This window comes from Lagenorhynchus albirostris, chromosome 10 (assembly GCF_949774975.1).
Source record: "Lagenorhynchus albirostris chromosome 10, mLagAlb1.1, whole genome shotgun sequence".
Taxonomy (NCBI): domain Eukaryota; kingdom Metazoa; phylum Chordata; class Mammalia; order Artiodactyla; family Delphinidae; genus Lagenorhynchus; species Lagenorhynchus albirostris.
In genome coordinates, this window is record NC_083104.1 from 47,430,411 (window position 1) to 47,457,788 (window position 27,378).

Genomic DNA, 27,378 nt, shown 5'->3' on the forward strand with positions numbered 1-27,378 from the left:
TGCTTCCCGTCAGCCCCAGCTGCTGCGTGACCACCCTCCTCCTCCTGTAGAGACTCTGACGTCTGCAGGATAAATAAAAACGGAGCAGTGGGGCCACAGCCTGGCCAGCGGGCCTGACGGCAGCGGGACTCCCCAGGCGTGAGGAGGCCCCGGAGCCAAAGGAGTCCCTTTCCTCACTCACTCACTCCTGCTAAGTGATGTCAGCCTACACACGGGACCAGCTGGGGAAACCGAGGCATCTGTCCATTCTTCCTTTAGCAAACATGTGCTGAACATCTCCCAGATTCTGGAGTTAAAAAAATGAGCACAAACAGAGGAGGCCCATGCCATCCTGGGGAGACAGACATTAACCTCAAAATCCACAAACCAGGGCTCTTTAGAATTACAAAACAGTGAGGGGGTGGGGGACAAAGTACAACAAGCACGAATATCCAGGGGACAGCATCAGGGAAGACCTCTGATGAAGACATGGCATTTTTGTTGACTGAGGTGGGTGTTGCCAGGCAGAGAGAGGGAAGGGTCGCAGCCTGGTCCAGAAGGGAAAGATGGCCCATGTGGCTGGCATGGGAGTGAGGGGGAGCCAGGAGCGGAGTGTGGACATGATCCAGGGGCACACAAAGAGGTGCCTTGCTGTACATGCTTTCTATTATTTGCAGGGAGGGGCACAGTTGCCATCTGGGTTTGTGCTTTAGAAAGATCCCACCTCTTGCTCTGAGGGAAAGATCTGTGGGGCATAAGAATAGATGAGGGGAAACAGGTCAGGTGGTCTCTGTAGGGAGAGATGATGGGGCTTGGAATAGGATGGGGACAGTGGAGGGTGAGAAACTTGGGAGCAATTTTGGATGCAAAACTGGGGGACAGAGCACCCAAGAGTGGGTGGAGGCGTCTCTGACTAGGACAAGGAAGGTGCCACGAGAGGCAAGAGGCCTCCTCAGGCCACCTCCTGGGCTGGCCCTCAGGCCTCCTACATGTGGCCCAAAGAGTACTTGGCAAGCAGGGTGGATGATTCATTGGGGACCTATTCTATTTAAGAGTTAATTCTCCACTATGGAGAAGAGTATGAAGGCTCCTTTAAAAACTAAAATTACAGCTACCATATGATCCAGTAATCCCACTCCTGGGCATATATCCAGAGAAAACTCTAATTTGAAAAGATACATGCACCCCAATGTTCAATGCAACACTATTCACAATAGCCAAGATATGGAAGCAACCTAAATGCCCATCAACAGATGAATGGATAAAAAAGATGTGGTACATACAATGGAATATTACTCAGCCATAAAAAAGAACAAAATAATGCCATTTGCAGTAACATGGATGCAACTAGAGATTATCATACTAAGTCAGACAGAGAAAAATACCATATGATATCACTTATATGTGGAAGCTAAAATATGACACAAATGAACCTATGAAACAGAAACAGGATCACGGACATAGAGAATAGACTTGTGGTTGCCAAGGGGGAGGGGGTTGGAGGAGGGATGTAGTGGGAGGTTGGGGTTAGCAGACGTAAGCTATTATATATAGAACGGATAAACAACAAGGTCTACTGTATAGCACAGAGAAGTATATTCAATATCCTATGATAAACCATAATGGAGGGCTTCCCTGGTGGCGCAGTGGTTTAGAATCCGCCTGCCAATGCAAGGGACACGGGTTCGAGCCCTAGTCCGGGAAGATCCCACATGCCACGGAGCAACTAAGCCCGTGTGCCACAACTACTGAGCCTGCGCTCTAGAGCCTGCGAGCCACAACTACTGAGCCCATGTGCTACAACTACTGAAGCCCACGCACCTAGAGCCCATGCTCTGCAACAAGAGAAGCCACCGCAATGAGAAGCCCGTGCACCACAACAAAGAGTAGCCCCCACTCGCCGCAACTAGAGAAAGCCCGTGTGCAGCAACGAAGACCCAAGGCAGTCAAAAATTAATTAATTTAAAAAAAAACATAATGGAAAATGTAAAAAAAGAATGTATATATATGTGTAACTGAATCACTGTGCCGTACAGCAGAAATACAACATTGTAAATCAACTATACTTCAATTTAAAAAAAATAAAACAACAACAAAAAAAGTGAAGTGCTGTGTCTACAACTTACTTTTTTTTAGACGATGATTTACTTTTAAATGGTTCAAGAAAAGAACACCAATGAGACACAATATTGAGGGAGGGCACTCATTGCACTTTCAACTTTTCTGAAAGCTTGAAATTATTCAAAATAAAATTGGAGGGGGGGCGGATTAAACTCCCTAGGCTACTCTGACGTGAGCCAAACATGAGGCGCACTGGACAAGATGACCCTCCTGTCCTATCTAGCCTGAGAGCCTGCTGACCGAGGCTCTGTGTTCGGGTGGGGTCCCAGCAGTGTGGCATTAGGCCACATTGACCCCTAGAGTGCCATGCACTCAGAGTGCCGTGCACTCAGAGGGGACCAGCCCTTGGCCGAATTGTCAAGTTCAAGAACATGGAAGAGAAGCCCATCCAAGCACCCCATCTCCCCTGCCCCAAATTATACAGAGTGTGGTACATCCCACTCAGCCCTCTGATGACCTGAGGGTTGGTCCCTGAAGGTGAGGCTGGACTGGAAAAACAGCACTGGATCCCCTGATAGACCATCTCCATGATGACACCCAGAAAAGCAGGCCAGACGAAGAAGCTGGGCATGGGCGTGGGCAAGAGCAGGGGTTCCATGGTCGATGTGAGGCCACCCCTGAGCAGCTCCACCAGAATGAATTAGAGGCTCAAGGAGGAGAGTGAGGGCCCAGAAAGGGGAAGGGCACACGGGGTGGACGTGGTAGGGAGTTAGCAGGGAACAGAGCAGCGGACCCTGGGGTCAGGGACAGGCCGCTGACGGGAAATTGGAGATACGTCATGTTAACGCCAATGACATTTATGGACTCACGATCAAGGCAGGGAACACAGGCGACATGGTAATACTCACAGTCACTCCAAGAGCAGGGCTGCAGGCTGAGCCCAGCTCGGTAGGAAGCCATTCATTCCCTTGAGATCAGACTCTGTATCTCCTGCTGGGCTCTATTCTAAGTCCTGAAGGAGGGACGGAGGTTTTCAGTCATTTGAAGATGGAGTCACAAGTGCAGAAACACTAGCAGGTAGTTAAGGGGCTAGCACACCCATCCTACCTTTGCCACTTGTGTAAGGTCCCCCTTTGCTGCATACGATATAGGCGAAATAGTCTCAATCCACAGACCAAAGAGCCTCAAGTCTCGAAATAAAGATGTTACTGCAGGTGGAGAGAGATTAGGGAGTGAGTCCCTCGCCCCCAGACGGGTGTCCCAGCAGCAGAGCCTGGGTCCTTCTCCCTCGGCAGCCTCCCTCAGACCAGGGGCTCCCTGAGCATAAACACAGTGGAAGGCAGAGTCCCAGGTGCAGCCTGAGACCGCGGCAGGACCCGGAGAGGGCCCAGCTGGATGGTGATTGGCTCAGGTCAGTAATGAGGTCCTTCTTTGACCAGAGGGACACACCTGATGCTGGGGGGAGGTCTAGGGCTCTGCTGCGTCTGAGTCCAAGTACTCAACAGTCCCACGGGGGAGGCAGAAGTGATCTGATCCAGAGGAAAGTCCTGAGCTCTACCCAGTGTTTACATTTCAAAGTTTGTTTTGGAGGGACTCTTAGTGGAAGTGTTGAGACAACAATTCAAGCATCACTTGTTGTATATCAACAAAACTTTTACATATAATAATGAGGATTGGGAGACGCATTTTTTTTTTTATTATAAGTAGTTACCTCTTTTTCACAATGACTAGGTAGCGTTTTTCACAGGAACTAAAAATGTGTTAAGACACTTTAATTTACTGATCTAAAAATCAAGACTTTCTACCATCGAGGTGGAGGCACAGGAGTGAGAACAGCATGGGAATAACCCCAAGGCTGCTGGATACTGAGGTCAGAGGAGAACGTAGTGACGGGCTCGGGGGACAGTGGACGGGGACTCACCTCTGGAGATGGGCGGTAGGACCTCTCCCACAGAGCCGCCCTCGGGCTCCTGGAAAAACACCCAGACCCCACTGTCACCTCTTCAAGAAGGAGAAAAAGTAACAGAGTTTTTGGTCACAGTGACATCTGGGCTCTTTCTCCTTGAGAAGAAAAAGATTGGCACAAGCTTATGGGGACAGTGGGATAAAACAGGCCGGTATTAACCGGGCTGAAGTGTTCTGACCCCCCAACTTCTTTCTTGTTTACCCAAGTAAAGCGGAACAAGATCAACCATTCTCATCTTACCTTTATCTTAACACCTTGGCATTTCTGTTAGAGACAAACACAAAAACACCACAAAAACTGTGCTGGTAACACCACTTGGAAAGACAGTTACTGACACGACACAGTCAGACAAGTTCCTGTGCTCTATTTGAAGATATATTACTGCCTGCACTTATGACAGCCCATGAAAGGATTCCACGTAAACCCAAATCTAGAGATCTGGTCAGAAAACAGCCACTGTTTCCCCCAGAGGTAACTGTCTTTGGGTCTTTGGGCCAACCAGGTAGACAGGCAGGCACAAAGGCGAGCAAGCCATGAGCTGGTGAATCTGTGGGCACAGACCCTTCTAAGGTTCCTCAATCTCTAGAACAAAAAGCCCATCTGGAAAGCAAGGAACACATCGATTTGGCACCAGCCAGGCACTAGAAGAACTGCATTTCTGAAGGCCAGCAGGGACTCAGATAAACCCCCGGAAGCACTGTCCTCTAACGTTCAAATACCTGTGACTGCTTCTTCCCAAAGAACAAGGAGAGTTCAAGTCAGAAGACATTCAAGTCCCTATGGCTCGACTGCAGACAAGAAACCAGACCCCTCTTACCAAGCAAGCCCCAGGATCACAGACACCCACGGACGTATGTCCTTGAGCCTCTGTGTCAGGGAAGATTTTAACGTACCCCATGTTATATGCCTCATTCCTTGTGGATTACTTCTTTGGGAAGATGAACCTTGGGCGAAATACTTCAGCTCTCTAAGCCTCAATTTCCTCATGGGTAAAATGAGGATAGTGGTGTTTCCCTCAGAGGGTAGCTGTAGGATAATACGTGGAAAGCACTTAGCTTAGCATACAGAACACACTAAGTGAGCAGAAAATGTAGTTGTTGAGTGCTTCTGCATAACAGAAGAGGAGGAACAGCAGGTCCATGAGAGGAGGAACAAGAAACAAATATATGATACACGTGGTCAGGACAATGCATAGAGGTTATCTAAAAGCCATCTCTAAGACCAGCTCAAGTCCCAGGGAAACAACACGTACAATCTTGGGTTCCAAGAAGGCTGAGCAGATACTTCAAAGACACTGTACGATTTGGAGGCAGAAAATATAACGCCTTCACATACAATACATCCAGAGAGACACGCACACAGCGTCATCCCGCAGACAGCCCTCCTGTTAACTTGACACAAGACCAGCCCGTGATCTGCAGGCGTTAACAGTTTCCTTAGTTTCCCACGTCAAATAAAATACCAACCAAAACATCTGACATCTTTTGGGGAGAAATTTAGTCCGAAATTTAGGATTCCATCATTTTAAAACAAAGCCACTAAAATACAGTATCTGAAGAGGCCGCACCTGCTTCATTACAGATGACATCACGCTTCTGAGACGTGAACTACGAGGACTTTCTCTCCAGGACTCCTGACTGCTCCTGAGCTTTGAGTTCTTCCAGCTTCTTCTTGTAGCGAGTCATGAACTCCTCATCAGGTTCAATGCCTGCGTTCTGCAAATTTTCCATGACCTTTTCCAGTCTGAGTACCGATCGGGCTCCCTCAATCTTTCTTGTGCTCAGGTACAGAGTGAACTCCCTGAAATCCAGGAGCTTACAGGTGTCCACCGAGCAGATGTTCTTGATGTCACTAGTCCTATCCAGATGAGGGAAAAACACCAGTCCTGACAACTTCTCCAGCTCCTGCAGGCTCACCTGGAACTCACTTAATTGGGGCTGGAAGCCAATGGCCTTGTTGGGCACCACGAAGGCCCCTAGTGCCAGGGGCTCAGCAGACCTCGGGTTTCTGCGCGCCAGGATCACCTTGTAGAGGTGGGAGGGCACCGCCACATTGTCCTCGCCGATCACCTAAAAGCAAAGCAGCCATATTTGCGATGCTAATTTGCACTAGCAAGTCCCAAAGTTTTCCTGAAAAGCTTTAAGATGCATTTCTGAAAATGTACTTACAAACTACCCCACCCCATCCCCAATGGATTTAAATTCAGCTGCCAAAGGTAATAATAACCAAGACACAGACTCACAGAGAAGATGAGCATTTAACAGGTAGATTCTGATTGTCTTTAAAGCAACACCACCCCAAAGAGCAGGGGTCCCATTCTCTGCCCCGTCTGTAGGACAAAGGGGTGTCAGGAGTGAGTCCTGGGTTTTTTAATGGACATGAAAAGGTGTCACCTTCTCTCTGTCTCATAATCAGAACTTCTGGTGCTCCTAACATTCAAAGGTCAAAACGGCCAGCTTGGGGAACTCCCAGCTCTAGAAATAAAAATATGGCCTTGGTTTATCAAATTCGCTAGGGAGCTAAACAAACAGCCTTTCAAGAAACGCCCAGACACACCACATCAGTATTACTATCTCCAGTATCACCTAGACTGTGGCTCATTTTTTAAATTACATTAGGTAAATGTAAATGCTGTTTGCTCAGAGTTCTGCACACTCTTGGGTCTGCTATCAAACACAGAACCCCTGAATGTGTCATCAAATCAGACACTTTGGAAAGGTATCCACACAACGAAAAAGCCAGAGCCAGGGTCAGGCCTGAAAACAACTTGGCTGCCTGTGGAGGCTGGCTGTAATAATGAAATAACACTGTTATGAAACCTTTTCAAATTTCCTTCCAATTGGCTTAGAAGCCATTATCTGCTTTCTGAAAAAGAAAAAAATGAACGTCCATTTCCTTAATGGTCTCCAATAAAATGACACAATCCAGCTACAATATGCTTGTGGTACTACTGCTCCTCCTGGGCCGGCCCTTCTTTGGCAAGAGGCCTCCCTTCCAGGACAAACCTGCTCGCTGTGGGTGGCCCCGCTGGGAGCCCAGATAAGGCAGAGGGATGAGAGCTACAGAGGATTCTTTTCTGCTTTTCCCAAGCTCCTACCCACACGGCGCACAGCCTAACAACTCCGAGGCCATCTGCTGCCTAACACGCAGGGAAGTCCCATAGCCAAGGCCAACTGCAGGGCTGCAGGGAAGACCCATCATTCCACAGGAATGATCTCTGTAACTGTCTTGGAAGTTAGTGAAAGTGGTTGGTCAGGGTGCAGTTTAGAGTAAGGTTTATGAAACTACACAACCTACAGACACAAAATCCCCCGCTGCCGCCCAAGAAGTCATTTATGCATGCTCTTCAAGACCAAAAAACACACTGAAGGTGAGCTCGATGGAGTACACAACTAGCCCACAGATCACCAAGAAATGTTAACTCAACACTGCAACTCAGAGGTCCTGTGCCCGGCACTGCTGGAAATACGGAAAGGAATAATCTTGAAAGTAAATGCCGCTGGCGCTGCTCTCAAGAAGCTTTCCATCCAGGAGAGGAGTCAACACCCACAGCCTTCACTGCAGGCAGAATGTGGTGAGACGCTGATACGGAGCATCAGCAGCAGTGCTGAGGGGGTGGGTGCAGGGGAAGTCAGGGACCGGAACTGACGGTGTGGCTGCACCTGAGCCATAGTTTACAAGGCGGGGCGGGGGGGAGGGGGGGTGCGGTTAAATGGGCTTCAGGTGGTCCAGGCACTAACTAGCTAGCAGGGGAGCCAACAGTTAAGCAAATCCTTGGTGCCCCCTGGTGGACATCCTCCATCACTGCAGCACAGATCTCATACTCTAACTGTCAGACCAGTCACTTGATTATTTTCTCTCCTCATGGACTCTGTCTACAAATGACAATTCTCAAAAATAATTAATTGGTTAGGCCATGTGCTGCCAACCAGAGCTTCTAACCAGGTTTATTAAATTCCAGCCAAAAGTAAAGAAGCTTGACATATGAAGATTCATGGCTTTACCTCATGGAAATGTACCATTTCTATTAGATTTTCAAAAACTCTCACATAGCTAGAGAACCTCTAATATTACTTTTGAGAAACCTCATGGACACAGAAATTCCTAGTACGAACCACAAAGTGTGACTCTTCCACCCATGACGGTCTCAGAATATTTCAACAAAGGGGGCGTAAAACACTATTATTCCCAGAAATAAAGAGAATAATGGAAACCTTAGCCACTATCTTCTTTGGTTCAGTCTGCTTTGTTCTCAGGAAGTAAACATCTTTAATCTGCCTAATATAGGAACCAGTCCTGTTTGGAAACTCAGAACCCTCATTGTTTCTTCCTTGAATTTAAAACTTAAAAAAAAAATCCTGAAATATTTTAAAGCTATCTTCTTCTCTGTAAACAACTCAACCTACATAATAAATCCTTCCCACTTTCAGGAAAACTAGAAGACTTTCAGAAAATGTTTCTAGAAACTAGTGTACTGAAGCAGAATGGTTCAGCAGATTGAAACCCCACAGACCTGAGGCTTTGCACGAAGTTGCAAGTCACAGCCACTGGTATCTTCTTTTTTCATTCATAAAATGGGTAATAACAATCACCAAGCAGTCTATCTCACAGAATAGCTCTGAAGATATAAAGACACGTTAAAAAAAAAAAAAAGATTTTGAAACCTGCAAGGCCTATGTAAAAAAGCTATTTTTGTAGTGGATATCATTCAAAAGACAGAAATGCAATTGCATTGGTACAAAAGATGGTTCTGCAGAGGGACAGTGGGGAAACATGGGATCAAGCAAAATTAGACCAGTTCAAGGTGGACAACAGGGTTTCAGGAGAAGAAAACAGGTTGGACCCAAATGATGCCCTAAACAAAGGACTCGAGGGCTAACGTGAACCAAGTCTTTAGTATCAGCAAATCAGCAATAATCCTTTTCATATAACATTAGGTATAAAAATACAAAGGAAATCCTTGCTGCTGTTAAATTACCAAACAGCACTCAACTCTTGTCAAGGCTGTAACAAAAGCTGGGAATCACTAGAAAATACAACATATGTAACAATCATAAAGCTGGCACTCGCTCGCGACCTGAAATTAGTTTCCGTACGTGCTGGCCTGCGCTCGTTCCCTCCTATCCAAGAGACAGAGATGACAATTTGCTCCCCCATCCCACCCCCAACTCCACACACACAGAGCTGGGCCTTCGTGCTGACTCAGTGCCAGAAGAGACTGGCCGCAAACGACACCCAGGCTAAGCCTGCCCTCTGTCATGTCATATCTGCAGCAACTGTGCCTTAAGTGAAATAGCAAGCAGCATCGTGAGGAAAAAGTATGTACCTGCAAGACTCAGATAGATGTAATGTATCTGGTTACGTTCCCCTGGTAAGACAAAAAAAAAAAAGAAATTCCAAAAATAAAACTGTTCGACACATCAAGAGATGAAGCCCTTAAAATAAGGGTCATGCCAATCAAGTGAAAGAAAGAGACCATGACAGTGTGATAAACAGGGAATCTCTACCTGAGAGGCTGGAGGAACAAAAAGGGAGGGAGTCACAGGGGTAGGGAGTCAACAGGGGTGTGGCAGCCCCGTGTGCTACCTGTACCTGTGCTACCCATGTGCTACCCCGTGTGCTATCCTCTGAGGGAGCTCAAACCCTGGGAGACGGTGCTTCTCACACTAGGCACCTGTCCTGCGTAGGGGTGGGAGATGTCAAGCCAGTGAAACAAGCACAACTTCCCAGACTCTCAATTCTACTGGGCAATTTAGGATGGGGGTGAGGAAATATTTAACACATGAAAGAATTTATTTCAATTAAAACAAATAGATATGGAAATGAAGATTGCATAACGATAAAAGAGGAGATTTCAAAAAAAAATTCCTGATCACTATAGCTGATACCTCAAGATCCCTGGAAGCATATTTTCGATTTCCTCCCCCTCCAGGAGTTGTAGAAGTTTGGAAAATAATGCTGTAGAAGGAAAACAGACTGTTAAGTACGTCTAACATCACCACCACCACCACTACCGAGTTGTCAAATCTGAAGCTCACTTTCTTGCCAGGTCAATTATAATGTTCAGGCCAGGATCTTCAGGTATGTTTCACTTGTCTTGATTCAATCTTTTCTAGAAATAGGCACATGGATGACCTAAGCTATAATAAAGGGGGTGATTCTGATTAGAGCTGTCAGATGACTCACTCTGATAAAATCATTGCTACCAATCTTCCCTCAGGCTCACATTCACTCAAGTCCTATGATGCTGTGATTCCTTCCTACATATTCTAGCAGACGTTTCTGCCTGGCTATAAGGAATCCTCCTCTTTTTCCTCCCATTTTCTGTTCTTATTTTTGCAGGCTAGTAAATATCACTTGTAACTGCTCTCCATCCACACCATTTTTTACCTCCTGGCCTTAAGCTTCTATATATGAAGAGCACAGCAATCCCTTCACTGTCGACTTTTGAGAGCTTAAAGAACAATGCTACGAATGACTGGCAATTCTCATACAAGTAGAGAAACCCACCTTTGGATTTCCCCATTGACAATTACTAGCAATGTGACTTGGACATGACCCCTCAAAACCTCAATTTCCTTGCCTATAAAAGAAGATAACCACTACTTGTTTGTAAGAGCTGTTCGTGAGGACTGACTGGGATGGCGTGAACAAAGCTACCTACATACTGGGTGGTATATATGGCCCTCGATAAATACCAGCTCATCTGCTTCACTTCCTCCAAAGTATACACATACATGCTTCATTACGTAGATAGAAAAGTAAATTAATACCTCGCTTTTATTAGCCACATCCTCCTAAAGTAAGGTTCAGAGTATAGTTGTAAACAAGAAGTAAATACTAAATGGATGGATTTAAGAAAACAAAACATGAATTGCCACACATAATTGCAAGATATTCTCCGGGAAACAGGAATTCATGATTCAAATACATATTAATTCCTTGAGAGGAAGAGACCCACCTCGAGGGCTGGGCAATGCTGTGTCTCCTTTCTCAGCATTACTAAAGGACATGGTTTTATCCACAATGATTTTGTTATGAATTGCTAGAAAATAACCTGAATTTTTAGCTGGGCATTCAAGGTTTCTAACACCTGATGCAAACCTTCCCTTTTATTATTTTTTTTTTCAAAACAACTTTTTATTGAAGTATAGTTGATTTATAATGTTATATTATATTAGTTTCGGATTTATGGCAAAGTCATTTAGTTTTATACATACACACACATATATATTCTTTTTCAGATTCTTTTCCATTATAGTTATTACAAGATATTTAATATAGTTCCCTGTGCCATACAGTAGGTCCTTGTTGTTTATCCTTTCCTTTTATTTTCGTCTTATTCCTTATACAAGTGCTCTAATCCAACTGTCTCGGCATACCTCCTACCTTTTCCTACCCCTTCCCCTTGCCTAGCTTTGCCTCCCATGTCTGTTTTCCTTAACCAAATTCACCCAAGTTTATACGTGTATATATTTGTACGCATATATATAATATTTTTGGCCCAACTAAATTCCTAAAATGGTGAGCTCTGAGACAGTGTTTCCAATTTAATTTACTAAAGTATCCTATTTTGCTTTCATGCTAATAAATATACTAAAGATTTTTAAATTTAAAATTCCACCTGAAATCAAGTTTGATGCCAAATCTAACAAAAGCTATAATAGAAATTGTTAGTGAAAAATATAAATATGTATATAAAAGTAGATGTCACTTTGATATGATTCCAAGAAAGATGAAAAACTACATACCCATCGAGGGATATAGATTCCTATCAACATTCAACTTTATGTACACATACATAACACACAGAGTTATCTGCTTCCTTTATGACCAGGGTCTACAAATCTCCTTCTCAAAAAGCACTGGAAGGACTTCCCTGGTGGCGCAGTGGTTGAGAATCCGCCTGCCAATGCAGGGGACACGGGTTTGAGCCCTGGTCTGGGAAGATCCCACATGCCACGGAGCAACTAAGCCCATGTGCCACAACTACTGAGTCTGCGCTCTAGAGCCTGCGAGCCACAACTACTGAGCCCACGTACCACAACTACTGAGCCCACGTACCACAACTACTGAAGCCCACACGCCTAGAGCCCGTGCTCCGCAAGAGAAGCCACTGCAATGAGAAGCACGTGTGCAACGAAGAGTAGCCCCCGTTCACCGCAGCTAGAGAAAAGCCTGTGCGCAGCAACGAAGAACCAATGCAGCCAAAAATAAATAAATAAAGTTAAATTTTTAAAAAGCATAGGAATATCGAAGATGGAGAAAAAAGGCCTTCCCAACAGTGTGCCACTAAAGGCAATAGAATTCACATACTATGTTTTCTGGGGCTCTCTCCACCCACTAAAAACAGCTAAAAATAAACGTGGTGAACACACATGACGAGGCAAACAGCAGACCGAGTACTCAAGAATCAACTTGTCCAGATCTTGGTTTCTAAATACCGATCCCCATTAAAATGAACCAAGAGAAATGGATGATTCCAGAGTTTGCCCAAGATGAGTCTGGAACATCCTGTTATGCCAGAAAGTAGGAAGTGCAGAGAAACTTGGTGGAGTCCTCCTCAATATTATAGGTATTCAGAGCTTCTGCAAAATCTGAGTACAAGTTACTAAGTAAAAGAACTGATAAAAGTTGTTGGCTCAAAGAAATTAAGAGAGAGGGATGACTCCCAGGATGTGAAATAGAGGAAGAAGGGAGAAAGTAATCAAGAATGTAGTTTGAAGCATGTCATTTATAATTCCATATACATTCCTCCCACACGACAGGTACTTAAAGATTTGCCAAATTAAAGATTTGCCAGTGTGAGCATGAATAGGTCCTATCAATTAATACAGACATGGAAAACTAATGATATAGGTTCAGAGGCCCAGAATCTGAAAGAAAAGGCCTAAGACCAATAATACTTTAAAATAAAAACAAAAAAACAAGACCGTTACTCAAAGTATACTCTTCAGGAAGCTGATCTTGACGGCCCTCACACATTCATCATTACGACACTAATTAGGGTGAGAAGAGCCGACAGGTCTCTTTTGAAACTCTCTTCAAGGCTACTTGAGCATGCCTGAATATCATTCACGGATCAACGATTTAGGAGAAGTAAGGTTAAGTCTTTTTAGTGGTTAGTTTTACGTATTCCAGTGTAATAAGAATTCTGGTCTAGAAAAGATATACTAAAAGGTATATACATATATATTTGTTTCATTCTGAATTAACTGCAAATTTAAAATGTGTAAGGATGGCATATGGAACACGTGCACACCCTTCACCCAGATTCATCAACTCAACATTTTGCCCAATTCCCTTTATCACTCTCTTTTTCTACTTTTTCCCTAACCCTTTTGAAAGTAAGTCATAGACACATCTTTCAGGATGTGTCTCCTAGGAGCAAAGACATTCACTTACATAATCACAGTACAATGATCAAAATCAGGAAATTTAACACTGATAAAATATAATTATCTAGTCTATAGACCTCAAACGTTACCAATTGTCTGAATAAAGTCTTATTTAGCAACTTTTGTTTTTCTGATCTAGGATCTGATCTAAGATAACACAATGCATTTTGTTTTCAGCCGTTTTAGTCTTTAGTTTTTAGTCTCCATTAACCTGGAACAGTTAATTTCTCAGCCTTTGTCTTTGACAACACTAATATTTTTTTAGAATGTAAGTCAGCTCTTTCACGGAATGTCCCTCAGTTGGGGTTTGCCTGATACTTCTGCAATGATGAGACTCAACATTATGCATTTTGGGCAGAAATATCACAGAAGTGATATTGTATCCTTAGTGCATCACACCAGCAAGTACAATTTATCAGGAAGTCCCATACATGCAATGTTAACTCTGATCACTCGGTTAAGGGGGGGTTTCTCTACTGTGAAGTTACCATTTCTTGCTTTGTTATCAATAAGTAATTTGCGGAGGGATTCTTTTAGATTATATAAATGTCCTATTCGTCATAAAGCTTCTACTCTCTAGTTTTAACATCCACTGATGATTGTTTGAAACACATTACCATGATGGCTACAAAATGATTTTTCTCTTTCATTCTTACAAACTTATTAGTTGACCGTCCATGGTACACAGAAGCTTCTCCTTACACCCATGTGTTTACTTATGTATTAAGATATGGATTCCTATTTATTAGTTCTATAATCCATTTTATTTTGATGTCAAATAGTTCCAGACACGTTAAGTTAGAACTCCATAAAGCTGATTCCTGTGTTCTTTTGACATGTCCTCACCATTTCTTTGAGTACTTACTTGCTTCCTGGCACAAGATGTTCCAGTTTGTACTTTCCCTGCACCATCCCTGGAATCAGCCATTTCTGCAAGTGCTGGGTTCTTTCAGCAGGAGGTGGTTTTTTAGAAACCAAGATCTGGTCTCAGGGTACACTCATTGCTAATAGCGTATCACTGCTTCTAGGCGCTTTTAGCAGACAGATAATAAAAATTATATCCAACTTAAGAAAAACAATATACTTCCCACGACAGCATGTGGCCAAAACATATTTAACAGAAATATTCACTCACACACACACACAAAAGCTGTTTCGTGAAATGCTCTTAACTACTGGTTAACTGTCCCTTTAAAACCTTGTATACATTTTTCTTCTACCACACAGTAAGCTAGTCATACAAATCTTTCAATTTTATGAAAACAAAGCCCACACAAGACTGTAATTTGATCATTTAAGGTGTGGAAGTGAAAGCTGGGAGAACCTATTTTCCAAAAGTAAGAGGAAAGAGGATTTACCAGAGCTCAAGAATAATTAGTATTCGAAAAACAAGAGGACACAGGGAGCTTCAAGGCACTTTTTCCTTCTAGTATTACAAAAAATAGGAAAATAGCAAGTTGATGAGAGAGATTACTCTGCTTGGAATACTAACTCCGTTGCCACTCCTTCACTCCCACAAGAACCCCTGGAATACTGAGGGCGTGAGCACCTGTGTGAACACTTGGAGACTTACACATCACTGCTCATCAGAGCCAGACAGGCTGATAATACGCCAGTCCAGTGGGACAGAATACACCCGAAAATTGTTCTCGTTTTCCTAACTGTTTCTTGGATCATTCAATTTTATCACAGACCCCCTTAAGTAACCATGTAACCTAAGCAGCATTTACTAAACATCTACTAGATGTTCCCCCGCAACACACCTCCTCTTTGACTTTCCAGGAAGTCCTTCAATCCCTCTCCTTTCACTGACTCTATCACCTTTCTTCCTCCTCACCTCACTTCATTCCCAACCCTCTGTAGATCTCACAGTACATCAGTTCAGCCACCCTCTTGGCAGAATCCTTTTTTTCTTTTTTTTTTGTTAATTGGGGTATAGTCGTTTTATAATGTTGTATTAGTTTCTACTGTACAGTGGAGTTCCCTGTGCAATACAGCAGGTTCTCATTAGTTATCTATTTTATACATATTAGTGTATATATGTCAGTCCCAATATCCCAATTCATCCTACCCTCCTTTTACCCCCTTGGTGTCCATATCTTGGCAGAATCCTTAATCTCAGGCATAACAGAAGCTGTCTACAGCTCTCACATCACTAATTATCCTCTCTTGTATCTTCAATCTCCCTTTCCTTTAGTTCATAAAGTTCTCATATATCGTGCATGTAAAAAAAAACCTTCACCTTTTTAAAAAAATCCAAGCATCTAAAAGAAAAGCTTTTCCTCCCATTTATTCAACTAACTGCAATCTGGATGTCTTCCTGAATTTTTCCCTCTTCTTCACCCAAAAAGTGAATTTGTGATTACTCTTTCCTGTATTCCTCTATTCCTCCTCACTCCATCTGCCTGAGTTCAGCCCGCGTCTGTAACGATACCTAAACCCCAGAATTCTGCTATTGATCTTAAGTGTCCTGCGCTCACACCGTCCATCCTCTGGAGTCCCCGTGCTTCCCTCCTGACTCAGTTCACTCTTACCCATCGAGATCTAGCTCAAAAATCTCCTTGGGGGACTTCCCTGGCGGTCCAGCGGTTAAGACTCTGCGCTTCCAATGCAGGGGATGAGGGTTCAATCCCTGGTCGAGAAACTAAGATCCCACATGCAGCGGGGCCAGAAAAAAAACATCTCCTCCTCTGTGAAGTCTTCCTGACCCCCATAAATAGGGTTGGTCAGTTCGTTCCGACACCACTTCATCTATGCGTTTATACATCAGATCACACTTTAACATAATTAACTGATAACATGTCTATTTCCCCTTCTAAACTGTGAGCGCCTTGAAGTCAATGCTTGCTTTTTAACTCATCATTTTATCCTCTATGCCTATCATTCCAACAGGTGCTCAATAAATCCTGGTGAACAAATGAAATTTAAAAGTAGAATAAAGAATGAGATTATAATCTCACGCAAATAACATAAGCTTGAATATTAAAACACGTTCCTACCTGGTAACTAACCGTTTTCCTTCCATTGCTTCCAGTCTGAGGTAAGGTCAGCGGTCCAGATACTACCCAGACGTCCTCAAACCTCTCTGTCAGTTCTCGGCAGTACATTTCCATTCTGAGAAACAAAGCAAAAAGATGTGTGATATTCTCACACGTAAATGTAGAAAAAGCAGCAAACCATATCAAGTCCTTAGGAGAGATACCAAGAATATTAGAGAAATCAGTGTAAGGAGAATATGGCACAAAACACTACAAGCATATAAGCAATGTTCTTCCCAGTGTGTTTACTGCATGGAAGAACTTTAAAAATACACGCATTTATACAACTACCTACATTTTCCTGTGTGCGCATTCAATGTACAGTTTATAACTGAAATTTTGTTTTGTTTCCTCATATTTTTCTATGCCCTAGTTCTCAAATAAACTTTTTTCAAGGATTACATATCATTTCAAAAAGTTGATATATCGTTTTTATGTAACTACTCCTATTGTAGGACAACTGGGTTTATCCTGACATTTCTTAAATAATGCAACATTGTATTAATTCCTTAGAATAAATTTCAAGGGCCAGAATTACTTTACTGAATAAATATTTTAATGATGCAAGTGGAGATACAAGTGGAGAAATACAAGTGGAGAAATACTTTCAATACAAGTGGAGAAAAATACAGTATCCTCTGCCTATAAACATAATGTTCTACTGTCTCAGTAATAATATTTTTAGTAGTTTCTTCCAGAACTGGACTTCTGACCAGAGGAAACATGACCAAAATGGCTGGCTATGTTCTGAAGTCTATACTTCCAAATCTAGCAAAGAAAACTAGTCCAAAATATTTATCTTCAGTAGTTTTAACATTTGAAAAAACAAAGGCAGAAACAGATGCTAGGCACACACTCTCCTGTCACATCACTCATCTCCCACAGAATCACATTTTAAAAACTCTCACCCCTCACCTGTTCCAGTAACCAGCATTATTATCAAAATTCTGAGGCACGATATTAGAAAGGTAAAAGGTTTCAGCCATGGCTTTCTGTGAAAAGAAATAAAAATAGTAACTTGCACCGAAATACCTTTCCCATTGAGAGAGATTTTACAAAGCAGAGATAACCAGCTCCTCTTTCATACCTTAGCTCCAGGCAATTACAACAACTATCTGTTTAGATAAACGAAAGCCAAAGCTCAATAATGATTATTCAGAATAAGGACTATAACAAAAGAAGTAGTTTGGTGTGCTGCTTTTCTTCACAATTTATAAAATTCAAACCAATAATGTAGACTCTATGAACGAAAAATTTCCAGTATAAAGCTAAAAGGTGAATTCTAGTGCTAAGCCTCTGGCAGAGGGTTTCTCAACAAAGGGCAGCTTTCAGGAGCACAGTAGTATTTAAGTAGTACAGTGCAAACACATTAGTTCAAGAGTGGCACAGAAAAAGTCCTATTCTTCTGAATTTCTAGCCACCATGTGTTCATTCCTCTCACACTTCTGACCTGTAAACCCAAGGCTCTGTCACTGGATTTCCTTTCATTGATCTACACTGCCAAGGCCACCAAATACCCTCTTGTCAAACCGTGGTTCTCAGCCTTGAAGGCACATTGAAATAACCTAGGGAGCTTCAAAAATATCGATGCCTAGGTCCCAACCCCTAGAATTTCTGATTTAACTGCTCTGGGTTACAGGTCTGGGCATCAGGATTTTTTAAAACTTCCCAAGGTACTTACAATGAGTATCCAAGGTTAAGAACCACTATCTTAATGATAATAATCACCAATTCATGCAATAAATGCCAATGTCAGAAAAGACATTTCTCACCTTTTTTTGGCAGAGAAATTATCCTAAATTAAAGGAGGCTAGAGAGACATGACAATTAAATGTAATATATGATTCATGATTAGATACTGAATCCAAAAAAAAGTTGTAAAGGACATAATTGGGAAAATTTGGCAAATCTGAGTGAGAACTGTATACTGGATATTTTTGTACAAATATACAAAAATACACTTGTACACATCTCTTGGTATAATGATACACTTGACGTATATTCAAATATCCTCATCTTTAGACAATACAATCTACCGAGCAATCTACTTAGGCATGAAGTGTTACAATGTCTGCAATTCACTGTCCATGGTTTAAAAAAATGCATATATAAAATATAGGTATGAAAATGTTTTCACTGTACTATCCTCAACTTTTCTACAAGTCAACATATTTTTTCTGTGTTCTTTTTTCAACTTTTCTACAGGTCTGAAATCTTTCAAGATAAAAATGAGTGAGTAGCTTTAGCTCCTATTGGCTTTCCAATTCCCTTTTGCATAGCATTTAGTTTTCCTCAACCTGTTTAAAAATGTCTGAGCATCTGAGCAAAGAAAGGAAGCGAAGTCAGGAAGAAAAATACAAAATAGGGTATGAAAATTCTCAAGTGTTAGGGTTTGGCTCCTAGGTTTTTAATTTCCAAGTCCCATGGTACACATAATACCAGCCCTGTGTTCCCATCCCTCCCAAAAAATATGCCTACAGATGAGAATTTGTTATCTCCTGCTGGAGCCATGTGGCCTCGTGACCACCCACTGCCAACATAGTCCTCGTTGAAGGCACTGAAGGTTGGAGGGATGTTGGGATCTGGCTTGAATTTACAATGTTTTCTGTCTGCATCACCTGAAGAAAAACACACAAAATGGTAAGTTACCAGTGGTCAAATCTCGCTCAAGATTCTCTAAGCAAGGCAAGCTGCTTGCTGCTGACTGGTAGCTCTCTGAGCAGCTAGTACTTAGTGACAGCACGCATGTCTCAAGTTCCTGGGATAGTTCGGCTACTTCACCTGAATTTAGCAAGGACTAGTCCAGGAAAGAATGTTTTTCATACAGTGCAGCTATCTCATCTCATATACTTTTGTTTCTGGCCTTTTAAGTTAAAGGGAAAAATCCCTTGGATGGTATCTATGTAAAAGCAATGACCAATCAAATAGCTGAGCTGTACAAAAAGCTTAGTTACTAAATACACTCTTGCTTTTTAAAAAAGACCCCCACGGGGACTTCCTTGGAGGTCCAATGGCTAAGACTCCGCGTGGGGTGCGTGGGTGCGATCCTTGCTCAGCAAATTAAGATTCCACATGCCGCGTGGCTCAGCCACAAAAAAAAAAAGACCCCCATGTATTGTATGTTGTACAACGGTATTTGACAAGTTTATACGTACTGAAATAATGGATATACAGACACAAAACAATTTGTTCTGGGCAGGCACAGCCTAGAGGAGGGAGAGAGTGCCTCTGATATTTTGCTTACTGCCTCTTCAGCCATGACAAAACAAACATTTAGGTTATGAGATCAATCCAGAAACTCCTGACACAAAATATCTGAGCACCACACAGGAGAGACAAAATCTCAAGTTTGCTTATATTCTGATACCTCCAGAATAGGTTGCCACCGTGGACACCAGCGAATCCTAACACTATGTTTTCCACTGTCATTAGGACAGGCCTTGTTAAACTACAAAAATTATGAGGACAAATGGAATATACTCAGGCTGCTACTCAAAAAAGTGTAAAACGGGGATTAATGAAGTTACTGATTCTAATGTCATTTCATTCAATCAAGAAAAAAATTAAATTATCAGACCCCAAGGTTCAAAGTATCTAATGTCTAGCTTCTTAGAATCACCCCATAAAAAAAATAAATAATAACTGTAAACAGAGAATTACTAGTAAACTTCTCTAAGTGTCATTACCGTTGGAATCACTTCCTGGTATGCCTGGTTTTCTTTATCTGGTGCTCACTGCCCTTGAAAAATCATTTGGGGGCGGGGGAGGGGGGGACTTCCCTGGTGGCGCAGTGGTTAAGAATCTGCCTGCCAATGCAGGGGACACGGGTTCGAGCCCTGGTCCAGGAAGATCCCACATGCTGCAGAGCAACTATGTCCGTGCGCCACAACTACTGAGCCTGCGCTCCAGAGCCCGAGAGCCACAACTACTGAGCCCTTGCGCCTAGAGCCCATGCTCCGCAACAAGAGAAGCCACCGCAATGAGAAGCCCGTGCACCGCAACAAAGAGTAGCCCCCGCTCACAACTAGAGAAAGCCCACATGCAGCAACAAAAATGCAACGCAGCCAAAAATAAATTAAAAAAAAGAAAAATCATTTGTGGGAATTTCCAAAATCCTAGGATGAAGATGCCTTCCTGAAGAGAGGATGTAAACTTACTTCTGTCCAGTGTCTGGAGGCATTAGCAGTGGAGGACCACAGTAAAGCAAGCTCAGGGTTTAAGGTTCCGTGATCTGTACAGGCTACATGGCTTTGGGCTACAAGTCTACATGACAGCCAGTTTGTGGTCTCAACTTCTCTAGAACAAACTTTTTATTTTCCTTTTTGATCCTTATCTGCTCAGTGCCAAGGCAACCTTCTGTGTAGTTCCCTATGGTGGGCAGGCAAGTAAGTTCTGGTTCACCCATCCCCGAGGGTGCAGCCCTCTGGGGTTCCAGGTTAATGTGGGAAGGGTCTCCGGTAAGATAATCTACCTTGGCTGAGCCCTAGGTCTTGCCTTCAGCCCCCCTCACCCCATAAGGCTGCAGAACCAAAGGCAATGTGGCTTTGGTTTACCCGGGCCACCCTTACCCCTCTGGATTCTGGCGTTCCCCCAAATATTGGCCTGGCAAAGAAAGCTCTACTATCATGTTGCCTCTTCATGTTTTGTTTGTTTGTTTGTTTTTAAAGCCAGGATCAGAAGCCAGGAATCTGGCTTCTGAGACATTTTTTTTTTTTTTTTTTGGCTGCGCTGGGTCTTCGTTGGGCCACATGGGCTTCTCTCTAGTTGCAGTGTACGGGCTCCAGAGCGCGTGGGCTTAGCTGCCCCGCGGCATGTGGGATCTTAGTTCCCCAACCAGGGATCAAACCCGGGTCCCCTGCATTTGAAGGCAGATTCTTAACCACTGGACCACCAGGGAAGTCCCTCTTCATGGTTTTTTTTTTAGTGATTTTTTTTATATATACTTTTTATATACTGCTAATAACATTTCTTGTTGTTTTTAGCAGGAGAGTTAATCTAAATAACTTAGTCTGTCATAAGTAAAACAGAAGATGCTTTACACTAAAATAAGTAAATCACAGGTACGTTGCTTCTTGGTTTCAAATATTAATTAGCTCTATTTTACCTCAAGATTACACAGCTCGTGTGACATACAATATGAAACAGTGCTTCTTTAATATGCCTCTGAAAATGATAACTTAACAGCAAGATAAAATTAGTAAAGCTGAAATTCCATCTTGGGAAAACTTTCCTATTTAAAGGAAATTTATCAGGCTTGAGACTAAATCAAGTGAGTTTCTCTTGATGTAAATTCATAATCAATTTCACCTGCTAGGATACAGTTTCTGCTTACATCAGTTTCCTTCTAGCAGCAAGCATATTCCAAGCCTCCTGCCATTCTGCTGGTTAATGTGTATTCTATAAAGGCACACACTCATCTTAATATCAGCATTTTAATATATTTAAGCATAGCATGCACTGTAAAGCAATGGAGAAATAATCTGTGGGCCATATAGCAAATTAACAGGCAAATAAGAGAATGGGAATAAAACAACTATGACAAAAAGTAATATCCTTAATGTAAAAACGAACTCCTACAAAATTCAAAAAAGAACATCCCTGGGACTTCCCTGGTGGTCCAGTGGGTAAGACTCCGTGCTCCCAATGCAGGGGGCCCGGGTTCGATCCCTGGTCAGGGAACTAGATCCTGCATGCATGCTGCAACTAAGAGTCTGCATGCTGCAACAAAGTCTGCATGTTGCAACTAAGAGCCCACATGCCACAACTAAAGATCCTGCATGCCTCAACTAAGACCCGACGCAGCCAAAATAAATAAATAAAATAAATATTAAAAAAAAAAAGAATATCCCTATTGAAAATCGTAAAGAAAAATTCACAAAGAAAGAATAATTCACAAAATATTAACCCTCCCTGGTAATCAATAAACGCAAATAAAATCAACTAATAAATTGGTAAAGCTCAATAATGCTCATTATGTGTGAGGGCTGGGAGAGACAGGACAAATAATGATGGTGGGAGTGTAAATTGGAGTAGGCTACCTAGAAGCTAATCTGACACTGAATAGCAAGATCTGGTCATCTTAATTACAGGAACGCACCAAGAAACTTGAGGACAGGTGAACAGGCTCACACACCTGCCTGCCTCTCCAGTCTCATTTCACATCACATTCTCCCTTGCTCCAGCCACACTGGCCTTCTTTGAGTTCCATAACCGAACCAAACTCTTCACATTGGGGCCTTGAAAGATGCAACTGTGCTTCTCTTTCCCTGCCTGAACGCTCTTCTCCATACCCCCGCTGCCCACCCAACTCCTCTGCCTGAGTGACTGCCATCCACTCTTCAGGCCACTTTCTCAAAGAAGCCTCGTTAATCAGTATCGGGTTCTCCTGTTATAATCTCCCATCGTATTCTTTACTGTTCCTTAATTATACTATCCCAACTTGCAATCATTTTTCCTTCAGAACAGTTATTGCCAATTGTAATTATACATTTATGATTATTTGATAGGTCCACCCAACACCCTCCCCAATTCAAAGTGCCTTGGGGGTAGAGACCATCTACTCTGGTCACTGATATAACCCCAAGGCTCAGCACAGAGCCATGCACAAGTAGGCATTTAAAAAGCATTTGTGGGGCTTCCCCGGTGGCGCAGTGGTTGGGGGTCTGCCTGCCGATGCAGGGGACGCGGGTTCGTGTCCCGGTCCGGGAGGATCCCGCGTGCCGCGGAGCGGCTGGGCCCGTGAGCCATGGCCGCTGAGCCTGCGCGTCCGGAGCCTGTGCTCCGCAGCGGGAGAGGCCACAGCAGTGAGAGGCCCGCGTACGGCAAAAAAAAAAAAAAAAAAAAGCATTTGTGGGCAGGCCCCGGTGCAGACCTGGCCAAGTCCAAGAACCACACCATGCACAGTCAGTCCCGAAAGCAGCACAGAAACGGCATCACGGAACCCCGATCACAATATGAATCTCTTAAGGGGGTGGACCCCAAGTTCCTGAGGAACGTGCGCTTTGCCAAGAAGCACAACAAGAAGGGTCTGAAGAAGATGCAGGCCAACAACGCCAAGGCCATAAGTGCACATGCTGAGGCTATAAAGGCTCTCGTAAAGGGACTTCCCTGGTGGCACAGAGGTTAAGAATCTGCCTGCCAATACAGGGGACATGGGTTCGAGCCCGTGTCCGGGAAGATCTCACATGCTGCAGAGCAACTAAGCCCGTGCGCCACAACTACTGAACCTCTGCTCTGGAGCCCGCGAGCCACAAGTACTGAGCCCGCTAGCCTAGAGCCCACGCTCCACAACGAGAGAAGCCACCGCAATGAGTAGCCCCCGCTCGCCGCAACTAAAGAAAGCCTGCGTGCAGCAACAAAGACCCAACACAGCCAAAAAATAATAATAATTTAATTAATTTTAAAAAAAGGCTCTCGTAAAGCCCAAGGAGGTCGAGCCCAAGATCCCAACAGGCGGCAGCCGCAAGCTCAGTCAACTTGCCTACATTGCTCACCCCAAGCTCGGGAAACGTGCTCATGCCTGCATCGCTAACCGTTTCAGGCTCTGCCGGCCAAAGTCCCAGGCCAAGGCTCAAACCAAGGCCAAGGCTGCAGGTGCAGCTGCTGCTCCAGCTCCAGCTCAGGCTCCCAAAGGTGCCCAGAACCCCACAAAGGCTCTGGAGTAGAGACCTTTGTCTGCCAATGTGAGGACAGAAGGACTGGTGTGACCCCTGGCTGCTGTCTGCATGGGGCTGGTGTCCTCCTGTGCTATTTGTACAAATAAACCTGAGGCAGGAAAAAAAAAAGCATTTGTGGACATAATGAATGAGTGGTGCTCATTCCAAGAATATTTATGACAAAGCCTCCAATTCATGTGTCAAGTTACAGATCCTCTCAACCCCTGAGACAGCCTGGAAGGGTCTAGGGTACCCTGGCTGCCAGGCAGGGTCCATTTATCTAGTGAGCCAGACAACAAACACCATCATTTTCTAAATGTGCTGTAAAGTAGAAATGGTTGAAATTATTAATAAGCCTCCTTGTTTTAAATTTGGAAACATCTTTCAACAACGCCTTTGCTTCTAACCACCTACCCGTTATCTTGCTCTTGGATATATGTTCAAGAACCCATCTAGGCACCCGCTTTGACTGATCGTAAGACAAGGCATGGTTAGTGTAGCACCTTGTCTCTGTTCCAGTTAAAGGGAATCCAAATTGTTCTAAGAGAGCCCTTTCTGAAGAACCTAAAAATGAAAAACAGGGGAAAAAAATAACAGTTAGTGACTATTATTAGGAATAAAAAATTATAAGGAAGGGGGTAAGACAAAGGACTGACTCAACAATTTAATCAACCAGGTGATCTCATTTTTGCAATTATAAAGCAAAGAAAAGAGACAGTAGGCAAAATACTGGTTTTGCCTATAATCAGTTGTATAGTTCTATCCAGGTAAACTGTAGCTATTTCATTAACTGTTCTTTTTTTAATTTAAAAAAATTTTTTACTTTTCCAATTTATTTTCTAATTTATTTATTTTCTTATTGATTGATTGATTGATTGATGTGTTGGGTCTTCTTTGCTGCCCGCGGGCTTTCTCTAGTTGCGGTGAGGTGTGCAGGCTTCTCAATGAGGTGGCTTTTGTTGCTAGAGCGCAGGCTCAGTAGCTGTGGCGCACAGGCTTAGCTGCCCCGCGGCACATGTGGGATATTCTTCGACCAGGGCTCAAACCCGTGTCCCCTAGCATTGGCAGGCGGATTCTTAACCACTGTGCCACCAGGGAAGTACCTCATTAACTGTTAAATAAGGACCTGATCTTGCTGGTTTTTCACATCAAATTTTCAAATCTCTGCCCCACAGTGTATACAAAAGCAGCAAAGGGAAAACTCCTGTCATTACTAGTCATTGATATGATTAAATGCACGACAGCCTATGTACTCATTATGTTCTAAGAGTTAATGTGGGGACAAAAGCACAGCCTTTTAAATTTGTTTAAAAGACCATCGTTCAGGGCCTTCCCTGGTGGTGCAGTGGTTTAGAATCCGCCTGCCAATGCAGGGGACACAGGTTCAAGCCCTGGTCTGGGAAGATCCCAGATGCCGTGGAGCAACTAAGCCCGTGTGCCACGGCTGCTGAGCCTGTGACCCCGCGTGCTACAACTACTGAAGCCCATGCGCCTAGAGCCGGTGCTCTGCAACAACAGAAGCCACTGCAACGAGAAGTCCGCGCACCGCAACGAAGAGTAGCCCCCAGCTCGCCGCAACTAGAGAAAGCCCGTGTGGAGGAACGAAGGCCCAATGCAGCCAAAAAAAAAAAAAAAAAAGACCATCGTTCACTGACACTCTTCCTCAATGTTCTGGTACTGAAGCAGAGATGTGTGCTGCAGCAAGACAGTGGTAAAACTGGTATTGCTTCTCCTAGTGGGAGAAACCAAGCACGCACGGAACAGGGAGTCGGTTTCCAAATAATTCTCTCTTGATGCGCTCTCCAAGCTTCAACCCACCAGAGTTGCTCTCTTCCTAAATGCCAAGTATCAGGAGGAGCAAGTTAAATTAGTGTATCCGAGCATGAGCTCATTTACTTTGTCAAATATAAGGTACACCTGGTAATCTGCGGATTTACATACTTTGAAGAAGGGCCAGCAGGTATTCTTCATTTGAACGATGATAAATGGAGGACAGTTAACTGATGTGCTAAAACTATGTGTTCATTCGTTCATTCATCCATACGTACTGGATGCCAATTATGTACCAGGTACCAGGCTGGTGGAGAACAAAACTGACACCGTCCGACCGCTTATGCAGCTAACAATCTAGGGGAGGACATAGACAATAAAAACACACATGTCGGGGTAGTATATCCCCAGGGGGAAGGAAGTACACGGAGCAGGCAGGTGAGACGCAACGCCGGGAGAGGAAGCCGAGCCGGGAGACTGCACGGCAGACGACCAAGGGCCTGGCGAGTGCAGACAGCGCGCGTCCATGGTTACGGCTCCTGACCGAGGTAGCAGCCCGGGCCCGAGACCTGGGGGCCCACACACTCACCGTCCGGCTCCCTCACCGCCAACGCTGGCTCAGGGTCCTGACTCCGGAGGAACTGCACGACAGTTAGCCCGGTTCCCACAGCGCCCGCGACGGCTCCAGCCACGAAGCCACTCAAGAAGCGTCGGGAGCCTCGGAAGCGGGAGGCAAAAGCTGTGGCAACCATCTTGCCCGAGACGCTAGCTGTTTGCCTTAGCGCATGCGCACTCCAAGCCAGCCGCCTGAAAGCCAATCGCAACCGCGGGACCAAGACACGCATGCGCTACCTGGAGTCGCTGGCCCTGAGCCTCTCAGGAGACGCCGGAGGGCAGAGAGCAAGAGCGCGCCCCCTGGTGACAAACCTGGAGGCCCAGGAGCGTCCCGGCTCCATCCCTGGTCCCCTGGGCCGGGTGATGGGTGAGAGCATGACGCTTTGAAGGCTCGGTATGTGCACATACAGTCCTAAGAAGAAAATACTCTTAGTCCCGTTTAATAGGTGAGTAAACCACTTGCGCATGCTTACGCTAAGGTCCTCAGAACTGAGATTCCAACTTAGGTCTGATTCTAAAACCTCTGCCACATTGGATGGCCTCATGACACGTGGCTTTGAAATCGCATGGTACACAAATCGTAACTTCTAAAGATAGCTTGGCATCTCCTAAGGAGTTTCTTGACAAGACAGTACTCCATGGTGGTTTAGGACCCTGAATCAGAGCACAGGGGTTTGGATCCCCACTCAACCACTTTCTACCTTTCTGTTTCCTCTTTTTAAAACGGGAATAATAATAGTAATAATAATAATACTTATTAGATCATAGGGTTCTTGTGAGGATTAAAGGAGATTAACCATGTAAAGCATTTAGGGAAGAACCTGGGGCATGTCGTTAAGTGCTCTGTTAATATTAGCAATTTTTATTTAGGCAGCTCTACTTTATCTTTATAGAAT

At 43.9% G+C, this 27,378-nt stretch overlaps 2 protein-coding genes across 3 annotated transcripts; one reads left to right on the forward strand and one right to left on the reverse strand.

The window, feature by feature from the left end:
- Positions 1 to 26,645, reverse strand: EXOG (exo/endonuclease G). 2 transcript variants are annotated; one of them, XR_009542878.1, is made up of 9 exons: positions 26,457 to 26,645; positions 24,512 to 24,661; positions 18,921 to 19,060; positions 17,358 to 17,434; positions 16,404 to 16,518; positions 5,574 to 6,075; positions 3,148 to 3,248; positions 2,949 to 3,052; positions 1 to 62 (listed from the first exon to the last, which is right to left on the reverse strand). XR_009542878.1 is itself a non-coding variant. In XM_060162323.1 (6 exons), the coding sequence occupies exons 1-6, from the start codon at positions 26,617 to 26,619 to the stop codon at positions 5,614 to 5,616; spliced, it is 1,107 nt and encodes a 368-aa protein (XP_060018306.1). In that variant the 5' UTR covers positions 26,620 to 26,645; the 3' UTR covers positions 3,708 to 5,613. The 2 variants fall into 2 exon arrangements, 1 of the variants encoding a protein (XP_060018306.1); XM_060162323.1 differs by lacking the exons at positions 1 to 62; positions 2,949 to 3,052; positions 3,148 to 3,248 and having other exon boundaries at positions 3,708 to 6,075.
- LOC132527384 (large ribosomal subunit protein eL29-like) lies at positions 21,895 to 24,106 on the forward strand. Its single transcript, XM_060163008.1, has 3 exons — positions 21,895 to 21,901; positions 23,312 to 23,529; positions 23,852 to 24,106. Exons 1-3 carry the CDS (start codon positions 21,895 to 21,897, stop codon positions 24,104 to 24,106), a joined length of 480 nt encoding a protein of 159 aa, XP_060018991.1.
- Positions 26,646 to 27,378: the final 733 nt, after the last annotated feature.